The 16,376-nt window shown below is 39.7% G+C and overlaps 1 protein-coding gene across 1 annotated transcript in view; it reads left to right on the forward strand.

The window, feature by feature from the left end:
• Positions 1-16,376, forward strand: part of kif26aa (kinesin family member 26Aa) — a 77,403-nt gene that overhangs the window by 54,291 nt on the left and 6,736 nt on the right. Inside the window, 9 exon segments of the mRNA XM_084432393.1 lie at positions 1,199-1,319; positions 1,321-1,389; positions 5,977-6,168; positions 7,613-7,706; positions 8,491-8,753; positions 9,511-9,694; positions 10,861-11,020; positions 11,586-11,748; positions 12,549-15,576. Of these exon segments, the coding sequence (XP_084288519.1) occupies positions 1,199-1,319; positions 1,321-1,389; positions 5,977-6,168; positions 7,613-7,706; positions 8,491-8,753; positions 9,511-9,694; positions 10,861-11,020; positions 11,586-11,748; positions 12,549-15,576 (4,274 nt within the window).

Raw genomic sequence — 16,376 nt, forward strand, 5'->3', positions numbered from 1 at the left:
TTGGACAGCCGAACACCACGCCAATATGTGCTTGTTGAACACTTAAAATCGTGTCCTTCCTAAAAGGTTTTGCTCCTCTAGGAAGGCTTTCTACTACAGTAGATGTTGGAACATGGATGCACTTTTACACAGTGAGGTCAGGAACTGCGGTTGAGTGATGGAGTCTGACTCACCGTTCCAATTAATCTCAAAGGTGTTCAAAACATTTCTATATGGAAAAGGGTGCTCCACAATCTGTTGGAAGCACACAATTCTTGAGAATGCCATTGCATGGTATAACATTAAGATTTAACTTAATTGGAAAGCCAAACTTAGGAGTCTCCACATACTTTTGGCTATGTTGCTATAATTACTTTAGCCTAACCATAATCCTAAAATAAAACAATTACTGTAGCATTTTTAGAAATAACAAAGATAACGAAGTCTTTATGAACCATTAACTGTATGAGTTTTTTTCTTCTTCAAATTTTAACTACCTGTTGTCAGCAATCTTATGTCCAAGCGTAGCTGGATTAGGAACGCTTTAGTCTTTTCTTTTAAGACTCTATCAAGGTTTTCTGCATCCCACTTTATTTACTTTTTTTTGCTTATTTAGTTTGGGGTCAGTAAGATTTGTTCATTATTTATTTATTTATTGAAGAAATCAATACTGTTATTCAGCAAAGCAGTGAATTACATTGAGTAGGAAATAACAGTAAATATGTTTACACTGTTACAAAAGATTTTTATTTCAAATAAATCTGTTATTCAAGAATCCTGAAAAAAAAAGAAGTGTTTTCATAAGCAGTACAACTGTTTTTGAAATTTATAATAATAATAATAAATGTTTCTTGTGTGACACTGAAGACTGGAGTAACTGTGACTGTGGACAATTCAGCTTTGCCAGCACAATTATAAATTACATAAAAAAAATATATTAAAGTAGAAAACAATTGTTTTAAATTGGAATAATATTTCACAGTATTATTGTTTTGACTGTATTTTTGATTACATAAATGCAGCCTTTAAGTATTTGTGTATAAGTGTAGTTTTATGTGCAGTTCTTTGCTGCTGGTTTGTCATAGACATGAACAAAATGTGTTCATCTCAAATCTTTGGGGGACAGATATGGAGCTGTATAGCAATGCAGGGCTAATGCGGAAAGAGCCTTCTGGACATGACTCCTTGACCTAACTTTTTGTTTGCTGCTCTTTCCTAGGGCTGCCCAGAAGCTGAACCTCTCCAAACGGAAGAAGCCTCAGCCGCTTCCTCCTTCCCCACCTGACCCAGAAGAGCCGTTCTTCTACACCGATGGCTTCAGCTCTGCCCTGCAGCTCTCGCCCCCCGCCTGTACCCCCATGTCTCCTCAGGGCAGGGTCAAAGGCTAAGGACAGCCCCGGGATGGGAAAGGTACAGTAAAGTCATACCAGTTCTTCAGAGGCTTTTTGATTTATAAAAAATGATCCAAACATTTAGTCAAAATTATTGTAATCTCAAAGTGAATAATAAGTTAAGCCATGTTAACATGAAAGCTTATACTTCATAATTGCTGAAACACATTTTCTTCTTTATTAAAATGACATCATGTGTAAACCTCTGGCTGCCCTCTGCTCAAGAATTCTCAGTGGGTTTATCGATTTGGCTTGTTCTCGGGTTACCATCAAAGCAGACTGTGTGTGACAGCATGGGTTGGCCCAGTTGTCCTGATTCCCAGGCTGTTGGAATTCCAAGAAGCTCCTTCAGAATGCCAGACAGCATTCCTCGCTGCAAGTGACTGAGAGGCCGTGGGAGTGGGAAAAGCAATGTATGAAAACAGAAGTGTCAGAGAATGACATCAGGGGGCATTTAGATAAAAGACATATTTCTCTCTCAGAATAGGGCTGTTTATTAGTGCTGGACAGAGTATAGAAATGCTTATGATAGTCCATGGCCATTTCTTGGATTATTTGAACACCAGAATTATGAGCATTACTTTTTGTCATCTGGATTATTGTGTTTGATGATTCCCTATAAGTAAATGAAAAACAATCAACAGATCAGATGTTTTTTGGGATTGTAAGGCAGTAGAAAATAAGTCAGTTTTAAGATAGCAGGGGTAAAATTAGCAAACTCACATCCCTGCTGTCCCATGCTGGTTGTTTAGTCTCAACGCTGAAGTTTAGTATCAAAACTCGTCTGTTTGTGAGCATTACAGTGAAGTAGATTAAACTAATAAAACTAATCTTCCTTAGAGATGCACAGTATTCAAATGCCCATGTCTGATACGATAAGCTGATAATTATTATAGCTGACAACCGATAAATGCAGATATTAAACTTCTATACAATTTTGTCTGAATTTATAAAAGATAAAACACTTAAAACTGAAATAAATTCTACATGTGAATTTTAGACATCCCAACTTATATACCCACAAATTTATATAATTTATTTGTATTTTTGAGATTTGCTTAAGATTACATTTAACAGTGTTTTTAAACTAAAATGTTACTTTAAGTGAGCGTTAAATGACAGCAAATGTAATCTAAATGAAAAAACAGTATTAAATATCAACCCATCCCAATTAAATGTTAAACATTTCTAATATAGGCCAACGCCAATGAGCGTTATGGTGCCGGTTTATTGTGAATTCCTGTATCTCCCTCGTGTAGTCTCACAGACAATACAGGGTTGAGTTGACCATTTGTTTTGCCTCTAAAAACACCATAATTCTCAGTGTCTGGACAGTTCACTGTAATGCTAAAGCACACTGGTACCCATTAGGCAAAGCACTTAATCTCAGGTCGCTCCAGGGGAACTGTTACTGCAATTAGTGCATTTTGAGTCACTTTGTATAAAGAGCATCTGCTTAATATTAACCTGCTAACCATAATGATCTGAGGTCGCTGTCTTCTCTGAAACATCTGTACATATGCTGCAGTATCTTGCCATGTAACCGACAGTTCCATATATATTCTCTCATGGGACTCTGAGCATCATGAGCATCTCAGCATGTTGCTGCTATTTTGGGTAACAAACTCATTCCATTTCTTAACACCCCCAGGAGGTCTAAAAGACAAGGAAGATCGCATTGACCCATGTATGACCCTCCTCCAGCACAGGTGATGCACTCTAAATAAATTCAAAGAGATGAGACCCATTAGGCTCTGGTTTAAGATGACTTCTCTGTGGGAAAGTAAGAGGATAATGTGTGTTCTTAGCATTAGATGCTATAATAGACTGCTGACTCATAAACACCAGCAGGTTGTGCAGGTTTATTATGGCGTCATGTCTGCAGGGAGGCGATTCGCTCATTAAGAACAGTGAGGTCACCTGACTTGTTCCTCAAAATCTCAAGAGGAGTTTATTACATCATCATATCCATTGCAAGACTAGGTAAATAAATCATTTTCCTTCCCTTAATTGTGCACCTGATCGTGTTGTTGCATTGTGCATACACAGCATTAGAAAATATGCTCAATAGGCATTAAAAGTTTTCTAAAGTCACACCAAAGGCAAGCAGCTGCAAGTTTTTAATGAGGTTTATCAAGCAAAATACAGTGAAGTGATTGCTAATAAGCCCCACTGAGTTGAAGTGTGTTGCCTGCTGATTTTGAGGCACTTTTGAAGGAAATGGGTATATGAACACTTTGGCTTTCTTTATTTTTGGAGGAAGGAAATGTCAAAGTGCTTAGAAGATGGCAGGTAAAGAGGAACAGGTGATTGTGGGAAGGCAGCGCTAATGGAAGTTAATCTGTGTGGAAATGACTGAATGACAAATCACTGGTGCTTTTCCACTCAAGGGAATTGTTTGATTTTCCATTTTTCTATTTTTATTGCGACTTCCAAAAAGAATCGTTTTTTGAATTGTGTCATTGAAAACGAGTTGCTTGAAACTCGTAATTTAAACACAAAAGGAATTTCTATCATAATGTCAAAGCTGTTCTTTTTAAACAAATGGCGATCACTTGCTGTCAGATTCGGTTGCAATTACATTACTTATTTTATTTTATTTTTTATTTTAATGTTGGAAATGAACCTGGATTCTCATGCTGGCTAAATTATGGTTCTAGACTAACACATCTTGACAAGTTGTAAAAGTGTTTTAGTGTTGTAGAAGTATTTTATAGTTGTGAAAGTGTTTTATATTTTAATTTGGTCTTGTTTTATCTTGCCTAGGCAAGTGACTTTAAAAGGACGCTGATCTTATATCTATTTCTTGGAAGGGAAAGCTTTGTCTGTAACAGTCTTTATTAATGCCAAACGTGTCACTATGAGTACGGAACATAGTGTGATCAGGAAACAGAGATCCATATTGTCTGCCAATTGAATACTTTATCTCAGTGGAGGACTGTAAACTTCAGGGGCTGTTTGTTGCTGTCTACTCTAAAAGTGTCCCTAGTGGCAGAGCTATAAAATAAGGCGTTAAACACTAACAGTCAAGTACATTATTGCTTCACTGAGTAGGTGTAATAATAAACTGCTCTGCCTCAGTCGTGTGGAATGTGTTGTTTCATTTTGCTATCGTTCATTTGCTTGTGTTAAGACTGTAAAAAATATATAGATGTTGCATGCAAGTTTTAGTAACCCTGCCTTCTGGAACTTTAGTGTGTTAAGTCCATCATGTGTCTCATAAGCCCCTTTCACACAGCGCATTGAACCCGGGAAATTGCCGGCAAATTGCCGGAACGCCTTCTGTGTGAACGCAAACACGACCCGGGATTGATGCCGGCATCGATGCCGGGTTGGGGACCTAGTAACTTTGCCGTGTTCAGTCCCGGAACGCGCGCTGTGTGAACAAAAGCCGTAATAATGCCGTGTCGCAGTGATGACGCTGAAGCGCGGGATCGTTCGCCAGCTGTGAAGCGGTACGTAATGCGCAAGTTTATGATCGAATCAGAGAAATAAATGCACAAGCGTGGTTTCCCGAGAGAGAAATCGCAGCTCATAAGCAAACTGAAGACGCTGCTGAGACATTTACAAGTCACATCGATGTCACGTGTCTTTCCGGGACATACACGGGTTGTGTGTGAACGCGCTCTCTGATTCCGGAAAATCACTGGCAGTGTGAATGAACCAATCAAACGAACCCGGGTCAAATCCCGGGTCACTTTATCCGTGTATTTTCCGGAATCTCTGTGTGAAAGGGGCTATAGTGATTATAGATAGTTCATGTTACTTTATCAGACATGGCCCCTAAATGAAGTTTTTTAATTTAATAAGGAAGATGGCTTCTTATACAGTAATAACCAAAAGCTTTTATCTTAGACTGAAATAACACTGGCTCATAACAGTATCCCTAGAGATGGAAATTAACAATGGCCAACATAACAATAACCATAGCTTTACCACTATCGATGTAAGAAACTCTAGTCATGATTTTGAAGGTCACTTGTGAATGTTTCCAAGTTCTTTGTGCCATGTTCCAGGTTTTGACTTCTGAATGCTTCTAAAGTACACTACTGTTCAAACGGTTAGGGTATTGTAAAAAGAGTACTATTGTGAAATATTATTTTATAGTTTAAACTGTAATTTATTCCTGTGATGGCAAAGCTGAATTTTCAGCAGCCATTACTCCAATTTTCATGATCCTACGGAAATCATTCTATGTTGATTTGGTGCTCAAGAAACATTTCTTATTATCATCAATGTTAAAAACATTTGTGCTCCTTAATATTTATGCTTGGATGATCAGTTTCATCTTGATTTGAAGCGTCTGGTCAGAACATGGCAAGTCTGTTTTGTGAATCCAGCCACACTTTACAGCAGGATGTTCCCTTGTGGGGAACAGAAGGGCTTTGGGAATCTCGACATTCATCTTCTGCTGATTACATGCTTTCCAAGTTGCCAGTATGAGGGGAGTCCTTGGCAAGAGTTCTTGCAACAAACCACTCAATTATTGCGAGAATTAGCGGGTAGGATGTTGCAATTAAAGCCGTATAGCCGCAAATTCAAGCTTGTCACAAATAAAATGATGTAATAATATAATTATGATTTGAATGTAATTGTGTGTTTGCAGGTGAAAGTAATGGTGCGGATATGCCCTGCCAAAGGATCACGAGACACCTCAGAATCCATGTCCTTTCTCAAGGTAGATGGCCATAAGAAACAGCTGACCTTTTGTGAGCCACCCACCTGCACACGCTCCACCTCTGCCACCGCCCCAAAGATGTTTACCTTTGATGCCATCTTCACTCAAGATGCTTCACAGGTACAGTAAGGGGTATAACAAATACTAAATTTTTGGCTATCGGAGTAATATAAGCGAGCATTTTGCAAGTTATTCCAAAGAGAATTCATGAATGTCCTACCTGTACTTATAATTTCATTTTAAGCAAAAATATACATAGATTTGATTTCCAACTGGCAGGACGTCCATGCTGAGATCAAAGCAATTCGTAAGGGAGCTATTCCGCTTTGCTTGGTTTGTGAGGGAGATAAAAAGGTTTGGGTTGGAGAGTTGGGGTTATCATTCTGAGCCCACAGCGCCTGAAGTGATCTCAGAGGAAAAGATAACAGAGCTCTTTTCTCTGCTTCCTCCTGAACTCTCTGGGAGTTTGCAATCTTTGGGTTTCCTGTTCTAGAAACATCAGGTCTGATGATCAATGACTACCCCACATTGTTCAGAACAAAAGAGGCTTTGAGCGAGCACACATCAGAGGTTGTTCTTACAACAACTCTGTCAAATCTTTCCTCAAGCTGCAAAATACACACACATAATTCCAAGGTTTAAAATCTTCATCTGTGTCCTTACTGTATTCTGCATCTGTTTGGAAAGTTTGCAAGGACAAGCAAGATGTTACATGGGGAACTGTTCTCTATCGTTCTGGCTGTCCGTCTCATCTGTCATTCTATCTTTCTATCATTTTATCTATCAATCCATCCATCTAAAGTTCTATTGTTCTGTCTGTTGTTCTATTATTCTGTCTCGTTATGTTTTGTCTGTCATTCTATCGTTCTGTCTGTCTATCAGTCTATCCATCTATAGTTCTATCATTCTGTCTGTCGTTCTATTATTCTGTCTCATTTTGTCTGTCATTCTATCTATCGTTCTGTCTGTCTATCAGTCTATCCATCTATAGTTCTATCATTTTGTCTGTCGTTCTATTATTCTGTCTCATTTTGTCTGTCATGCCATCTATTGTTCTGTCTGTCTGTCTATCAGTCTATCTGTCTCGTTTTGTCTGTCACTGTCCATTGTTTTGTCTGTCTGTCTCATCTGTCATTCTATCTTTCTATCATTTTATCTATCAATCCATCCATCTATAGTTCTATTGTTCTGTCTGTTGTTCTATTGTCTGTCATTCTATCGTTCTGTCTGTCTATCAGTCTGTCAATCTATAGTTCTATCATTCTGTCTGTCGTTCTATTATTCTGTCTCATTTTGTCTGTCATGCCATCTATCGTTCTGTCTGTCTGTCTATCAGTCTATCTGTCTCGTTTTGTCTGTCATTCTGTCCATTGTTTTGTCTGTCTGTCTATCAGTTTATCTGTCTCGTTTTGTCTGTTATTCTGTCCATTGTTTTGTCTGTCTGTATGTCATTCTCTCTGTTGTCATTCTATGTATTGTTCTGTTTGTCGTTCTATCTATCATTCTGTCTGTCTGGTTTGAAAACGGTTTGATTTGATGTTTAAATTTGGGTTTGTATCATCAGGCGGAGGTATGCTCAGGGACAGTGGCAGAGGTTATCCAGTCTGTGGTCAACGGGGCAGATGGCTGCATCTTCTGTTTTGGTCAAGCCAACCTCGGTTAGTAAACATCTATTTAAACCTAGTAGCCCACTTTTTTTCTTTTTTACAGTAATTAACTGTATTGTTATGATAACCCACCTCCCTCTGTCACAACTCCTCATGCTTTGAAAGAAAATGCATTGTTCAGAATCAATTTTCAGATGGAGTAGCCATTACTCACATGAGGCGAAAGGCAAAGTGTTGCGAAATACACAAATGTTTTTGGCTGCACTTGAAATTGCCTAGCAAGGAGGGAAACGCAGAGTATATGTGTTTGAGCAGTAATAGCAGTTTGCTGAACACAAAGTGCCCCCGTTTTACACTCTGTGTTTGAAAAGTGCTCAGTTTCTCTCTCTTCTACTTTTATTGTTGAGCCCCTCACTGTGAGAGACTGTGTGCCTCCCACAGCGCTGCTTAAATCCCCCATAGTTAGCTTGGCTTCTCGTTTGCTCTGCTTTAGCGTTATATATTCTCTCATGACTAACATCCTGTTGGGTTAATTTTATTAGCTCAGGGGCGTTTTACATGCACATTGCTAATTTTAACACAAATCTCATTATAGACCTGCTCTTATATCATTATGTAGTTAAGTCAAGCTAAGTTAATCATGTGACAATGTCACAGCTATTTTCTTACTTTTTTAGCTAAATAATAACCATGTAAAGACAATTAAAACTTGATGTAGTGTATAGTCTTTATCACATTTAGTAAATACAAAAAAAAATTACGTTCAGTCCCTAAATCTTGAATATTTGGTTACATCAGCAATGCCAGCTCACCGTAGTTCACCTTTACCTCACAGGCAAAAGCTACACCATGATCGGCAGGGACAGCTCTACACAGAGCTTAGGTGTGGCACCCTGTGCTATATCTTGGCTCTTCAAGCTCATTGAGGAAAGGAAAGAGAAGGCCGGCACACGATTCTCCATCCGTGTGTCCGCTGTGGAAATCTGTGGTAGGGAGGAGGTGCTGAGAGACCTATTGGCTGACTTTTCCAAAGGGACTTCCCAGGACGGTCAGGGAGCAGGAATTTCCTTGAAAGAGGACCCAGTCTGTGGATCCCAGGTGCATCAGAGTTTGTTTTTTAGCATGTGTAGGTCTACATAATGTTCCTGTAGCTTAAATGATAGAGCATTGTGTTAGCAATGCCAAAGTCATGGGTTTGATTCCCTGGCAATGCATAGCTTATTTCTTTAAAAAAATAATTGTAAATGTAACAATTTTAGGAGCCACATTATGTATTTTTTATAAACATGCCATTAAAAAGTTTGGGATTAATAATTAAGAAAAGAAAAGTCTCTTTTTCTCTCACCATGACTGTTATTTGTTTGTTAAAACCAATAATATTGTAAATATCATTATAGTTTAACTGTTTATATGTAATTATTACAATTTAACTGTTTTCTATTTTAATATAAATTAAAACTTAATATAATCCTGTAGCAGTCTTTATTCCAGTCTTCAATGTCACAGTGTTCAGAATCATTTGAATATGCTGATTTGGTGATAGATATTTCTTATTTTTATCAATGTTGAAAAAAGTTGTGCTGGTTAATATTTTTGTGTTCAGGAATCTTTGATGAATAGTACATTCAAAATAACAGCACATGTTTGAAAAATAAATCTTTTTGAACATTATAGTATTATAGTAAATCCTTGCTTAAAAGGGATTCAATTCTTTCAAAGAATTCTTTTATTTTTATTGTTTTTACCGCAAACATTTGAACGGTAATGTACAGTAAATTCAAGTCATCTAATTTACTGACAAGTTGTTTCTGTCTTTCTTTATCTCTGTCTCACTCTCACTTTAAAATATGTCCAGCTGCAGAACCAGAGCGAGTTACGGGCGTACTCTGCAGAGAAGGCGGCTTTCTTCTTGGATGCAGCACTGGCAGCACGCAGCACCAGCAAATCTGACTGCAAGGAAGAGGACCGCTGGAATTCTCACATGCTCTTCACCCTACATATTTCCCAGTACCGTATGGAGAAGAGCACCAAAGCAGGAAGTATGGCTCACTGTGTTCATTTTCACAACTACGTGTACATTTTGCTAAACAGCCATACTGTAACATCCAGGCCTTAAAATGCTTTTACTTCAAGGGTAATTTACCTCAACCTCACAAATTAAGTTTTACACCTCTTATCACTGTCCAAGATTTCATATCATATATCTTTATACATCATTAGTATTTTGAGAAGACTGTTACCGAGGGCAGACGATACCTGACTTTTCCATTATCATTCTCCCCATGTTCACAGAGAATATCAGTTACCTCAATTTAGCCCTGCTGATAACGGTTCTACGAGAATGCTAACAAGAAGGGTTAGCACATTTTCATTATTGGGCGTAGCCATCCTGTCAAATCAGCATGTCAGCATTAGCATGATCATTAGTATTGCTCTCCCGTCACTGCATTGCGGGCTGGGTGCTGGCCGTTGACACTAGCTAGAATAGATTTTAATATGTAATGAGGTTGGAGTCTCTTCTGCAGAGGTGTTTATAGAGCTCAGCATGAAATGAGAAGCTCGTTTGCATTCCTGCTCCACTGAGGGTTTCAGTTCCGAGCGCTGGCTTTGTAAATCCTGCCGACGTGAGGTTAATGGCCTTGAATCTCAGTGTGAAATAAATGAATCTCCTGTAATGATCCTGAATGAATTTTAGTCTAGTGACCTACATGTGACTGCAATCTAACTAGCTGTACTTACTTCTATTGCTTGCTGTTTGATGGACTGCCAAGGATATTGAATCACCACTTAGCAAAGATGCTATGTCCAACTGCTATCTCATAAGGTCCCCAATGTGACCAGTGGCCTTTTTGATTACAAATTACTTTCTTCTATCTTAGCTTAATGCAAAGAGACAACTAACCATTCATAGGTTAATTGTTTTTTTTTTATAGTTGCACTCTGGCCGGACATACAGTAGCAACATTAGCTGTTTGCCTATTTTATTTTGGTACTGCTGATGGCTTTTAAACAGGACAGAAGTCTTACTTTGTGTAAAAATTTAGCTTTACATGTTTTTGTCATGGATGTCTACGCTTTTTATATATTTCTGGAATGTTTAGGGTTTTGGAATAAAGACATGTCCTGTAAACAGTCAAACTATGTGTTTTTTACATTGACATTCGATGTCAAGTTCTGTTTTGACAGGCTGTGTATAACTTTGCAGTGTCTGGAAGTCGAAGCCGTCTGCATCTTCTGGACTTAGGCAGTTGTGAGTCTGATCTGAGCCATACACGAGATGGAGGGAGAGGCCAATGTCTGTCATTGAGTGCCCTTGGAAATGTCATCCTAGCTTTGGCCAATGGAGCCAAGCATGTGCCATACAGGTATGTGTTTTGTGGTTCAATTAATCAATACAGACCAAAAGTGGGAGATGATAGATCTCTGTTGAAGGTAGTAATATGCCACTGTTCACGCACCCGAGACCTCCTGATCTGCATCTACAAGGGTTTCATTCTCACTCCCCTTAGATCAATAAAGCCAATTAGCCAGCTTTGTAAAGAGAGAATGCAGCCAGTGTGAATTGCACTGAGGTGGGATATATTGAAAGGTATGTGGGTTGGGGAGTAACACATTTATGCTGAAAGAGGTTTAAGAAATACTCACCGGAAGGTGGGATAGGAAATACAGTGGCACGAGCAGGAGAAAAAAAAAATCTTTTAAATGTGGCTTCAGAAAATAACATCCTCCACAACAGAATAAAATATAAACACTCTAAATCAGGTCACTAGAAAGTGAGCATCAAAAGGAGGGATTTCTTTTATTCAAGTATGATTCATAATCCTCTATTTTAAGACAACCTCTCAGTGGTCTTAGAGAGAGAGAGGCAGAACGTTGTAAGGCCTAGCTTCCTTTTTGGCTAACGAGAAGATTTTTTGATGTATAATTCAGAGACAGCAAGCTTACCATGCTGCTGAGGGAATCGCTGGGCAACATCAACTGTAGAACCACCATGATCGCCCACATCTCTGACTCGCCAGCCAATTATGCTGAATCTCTTACCACTGTGCAGCTTGCCTCCCGTATTCACCGCATGAGAAAGAAGAAATCCAAGGTATGTAATTCAAACTGATATATTGATCATTTGTGTATGCTTGTGTATTCATGGTCAACTTTACAAAGCACTGATTCGTGGTACTAACGTAACCATACAAGATAGCAAGTACTGCATTAAACTTTATTCTAAAAGTAAATAATGATGAAAAAAAGGTTTTGGACCATTTTATTTATGGTGAAAACACTATATAACTATATTTAAATAATTATAAATCATTTGATTTAACATATTTTACAGATCATTTTGATGTATTTTTTAAATAATTTATTTTGACTTCAGTACAATGAAAACATAAGTATTTCTTTTTGTCAGAATTTTGTCAATACATTTTTTATTTTGTCTGTATACATTCTACAATAGATCATGACTGTTATTTTATTACTTTTTGGCTTTCACAATTTAAATAATGATTTGTTTTTTTTGTCAGAGAAACAAATGTTAAGGAGATAATTATTTAACTGCAAATTTTCTCAGTGACCTATGTCATGTAATCAACAAATGTAATCAATGCATTTTCTCCAGAGTAAGAACAGCATGTAACCCTTCTCATTACACAGGCAATTTTCACCACAATTAAGCTGTTTTGAAAGAATATATTAATATTTTATAGATAAAAAAAAAAAAAAAAAAATCCTTTCCATGCCTAACTTTTTTAGCTTCTTCTTTGCTGTGCTCTTTTAACTTTTGCTGATATTATGACGTTTCATAAAGGGACACCTCTCTGAATTTATTGCATGCTGTGAATGAACTGTCTGCAAAGATATATTTAAGTCAGTGTGGTTTGTTATTCTGTTCAGTATGCATCAAGTTCCTCTGGAGGGGAGAGCTCCTGTGAAGAGGGACATATCAGACGAAGACCCTTCCACCCTCGGACTGTGGCTCTTGACCCAGACCACCCTGCAATGTTATCCAGTGATCCAGATTACTCTTCCAGCAGTGAGCACTCATGTGATACAGTGATCTATGTGGGGCCTGGTGGGGCCCCTATCTCTGACCGTGAACTCAGCGACAATGAAGGCCCTCCAGCATTTGTTCCTATCATTCCTTCCCTAAACAAGAAGCGTGTAAAAGAAGGACCGAAATCTGATGGGGACCACCTCAAATGCAACACCTTTGCAGAGTTACAAGAACGGCTTGAGTGTATTGATGGCAGTGAGAGCACATCTGTATTCACCAGTGAAGAAAAAGGCCAACAGACGGCCTCCAAAAGTGGAGCGGACAAAATGTCAGAAGGTGCTTCTGTATCATCCTGGACCGCCAAGTCCCCTCTTCAAAAGTTGGCACACCTGCAACATGGAGCCGCATCTGAAATGAACACGACTTTAAGGCAAGATTCAGAGCCTGTTGTGAGAGAGAAAGTCTTTAGTAGAGGGCCTATACAAAAACCCCATGCCTCGTCCTCACAGAACATCTCAAAGACCTCAGTTCCTAATACAGAGTGTGGCTTAGCCACACGGACACCTCCAGTGGGTATGAGCCAGCAAGCCCTAAGACAGGGAGAACGAAATGACTCCCCAATTACTGAAAGATTCCATCACCTCAGTAGAAGTCCAATAGAGGTGAGCCACCTACGTGCTACTTTGAGGAACAGGTGCCTTGATAGGGATGTTTTAAGGACTACAGTTACACTGCAGCAGCCGGTGGAGCTCAATGGAGAGGATGAGCTGGTGTTTACAGTGGTTGAAGAGCTGCCTGCTGGCCTGGTTCCAGACAATGGGAGACCCTCCAGCATCATTAGCTTCAATAGCGACTGCTCTTTGCAGGCCCTGGCATCTCGCTCACGGCCTGTTAGCATTATCAGCAGCATCAACGATGAGTTTGATGCTTACACATGCCAGATGAACCAAGGTGCTGCTTCCAAGTCACAAGAGGAATCTACTGATGGACATGCCACTGCACACTCTTCAATCAGATCCTGGTCTTGCAAGACAAATATTTGCACCCCGAGTAATGATGAGACTGAAAGGAGCCTCTCATCAAAGGGAGTGCGCAAGGGACCGGTCAGCAGCTCTATGATGGATTTACCTGGTGGTTTACAAGTTGAGTCTTTCTCCCAGCAAAGAACAAATAGTTCATTGGGTGACAGTGGAATTTGCTTTTCACAACAAGACTATGATTCTGCAACTGTTGACAAATTGTCCATATCTAAGTGCCCTCTTTCTCATGACAGTACCAAAGCATCCCTCTGTGGTCCAAAGTTAATGAAATCTAATAGACTCATGACGTCACAGTCTGCCCAGATCTCATATCTTTCTACACTCCCTAGGAAGAGCACCCAAATTGCATCTTCTAGCAAAAGCTACACGCATGAGCTACAACGCCAAGGTAGCAGAATAGATGAACAATGGAGCCACACTAGTAGTGGGATAACATCAGCCAGGAATTCTGAGTTTAGCTCTGTTGGTAAACCACCAAAAAATGGCATGAGTGGGATTCCATCTAGAAAGACAAGTGGGAATAGCAACAGTGTACCTCGCCCTTCCAAAATGCATGTGTCATCCACATCTCAAAGGGTTGTGGATGGTTGTGAGAAGGCCAGTTTTAAGAAAGGGGACTTAAGCAAGATGCCTCAGCTCAAGCGGGGGGCCACCACTCTCGGCATGGTTTCAGTGCCACATAGCTCCTCTGAGATGAAATGGGGTAATGATGCCTCGCACACAACTGGTAGCCTGAAATTCTCATCCTTAGGAAAGAGAGCTAATGGACAGAAGGGTAGTATGCTCCCTAAGTCTGGAAGCATGTCACCCCCTGCTCCGCCTGTTCGAAAATCAAGCCTCGACCAGAAAACACGAATTTTGTTGTCGCCTAGTGCCTTAAAGTCTGTGGGTAAGGATGGAACAAGATTGTCTTCCTCCAAAGCATCGGTTTCTGAGGAAGACTTTGATGTACGTGTTAGGGGGGAATCCTTTAGCTTTAAATCATCTAGCCTGAAGACAGCGTCTAGTCTCAGATCACATAGTGCTAAAGGAGACAATGGAAGGCATTTTGGTAGTCTTATGTCCCTTGAAAGGTGTGAGAGTTTAACCTCAGTGGGTTCCAAACCAGTAACCTCGAGGGAGAACAGTAATGTCAGTATCAGTAGCACTGGCAAATCTGCTAAAATGGTACCAAAACTTGGGACTCCCTGTTCCATATCTACACCAACTGCTACTTCCCCTCCATCTACTAGTGGAATTTGTAAGCTTGGACAGATAAAGGCCAGTATAACTCCTAGAGCCATTGTTGGGAATGGCAACAAAGGAAAGTCCTTGTTGAGTACTGGTTCAAAGGCCCTTAGCTCATCCACCAAGTTCCTTGCCGTCACAGCTGCTCGGAACACCAGTCTACCTCCAACTGGAAAACCTCCAAATCGCTCTGTCACAGGCTCCAATGTTAAACAAGGAAGGGGCACTATTATGGGCACAAAGCAAGCGGTTCGTGCAGCTAACAGTCGGGTCAGTGAATTAGCAGTTGGTAGCTCCAAGAAAAACCTCAGGGGCTCTGACCAAGCAGATGGCAACAATGATGCCCGAACTTCCAGCGAAACGCCATTGGCTGCTTGTTTACCCTCTCCGTACAGCAAAATCACTGCCCCTCGCCGTCCACAGCGCTACAGTAGTGGCCACGGTAGTGACAACAGCAGTGTACTTAGTGGTGAACTGCCCCCTGCCATGGGGCGCACTGCACTTTTTTATCATAGTGGAGGCAGCAGTGGCTATGAGAGCATGATCAGGGACAGTGAAACCACAGGCAGTGCATCTTCTGCCCATGATTCCATGAGTGAGAGTGGAGTGTCCACGTCCAGTCGAACAAAGGCCTCAAAATCTCCCAAAAAGAGATCTAATGGTAGGTTTTACTGTCAAGGCAGTTGGGGCAATATTTACTGGTGATCAAGATTCATTTATTAGATGGCCTTTAAAAGTTAGAATGGTGAGTCTCTGCAATTCACTGTTTCTATAGTTAAGACGTTTAATGTATCTGTCCATTAACTATCTAGACATTTGATACAGAGGACCACAAATTATTATTTTAACATTTTAATATTTTCAACCTCAAAACAGTTTCACACAATTTTGATAGTATGTCTTTTACATTACGATCATCCAGTATAATAGGACAATTGGGTCCAAATTCTGTGATGTGCATCATACAGTCTTATATAACCTTATGCGCCAGAGAAACAAGCGGGCAGCCATCTTTAGAATATTGTCTTTGAACTTCCGTTTTTTTGGTCACTCTGTATATTTCTACGGCATCGCTGTCGAGGGGTAATTAGCTGGTGAAGTGGATTTACTTATTGTAAAGTTAATGAAAGTTATCATGAGGATTGTAATGTTTAAAGCAGATGTCTTAACAAATGTCAGTAGACCGGGAAGATTTTAAATCGAGCCATTCATTCATAAATTACGTAAGATCGCTGTGAAAATACAGACCGGAAGACAAAAGACAATGAGTGCAGCGCTGAAAAGGGGCGGGGCTACATAAGGTCTATAAAAGACCAATGATGTTGCAGAGTGTGCCATGGCTTTTTGGATACCAATACAGTACAGTCTGACAAGAAACAATTGTAAAAGATCATAAAGTGTGAACCCACCTTAAACAAAAATAAAATTTAGTTTAAATGTTGATTTCAAATCTGTATTTAA

The sequence above is a fragment of the Rutilus rutilus genome, assembly GCF_951802725.1.
Source record: "Rutilus rutilus genome assembly, chromosome: 15".
Taxonomy (NCBI): Eukaryota; Metazoa; Chordata; class Actinopteri; order Cypriniformes; family Leuciscidae; genus Rutilus; species Rutilus rutilus.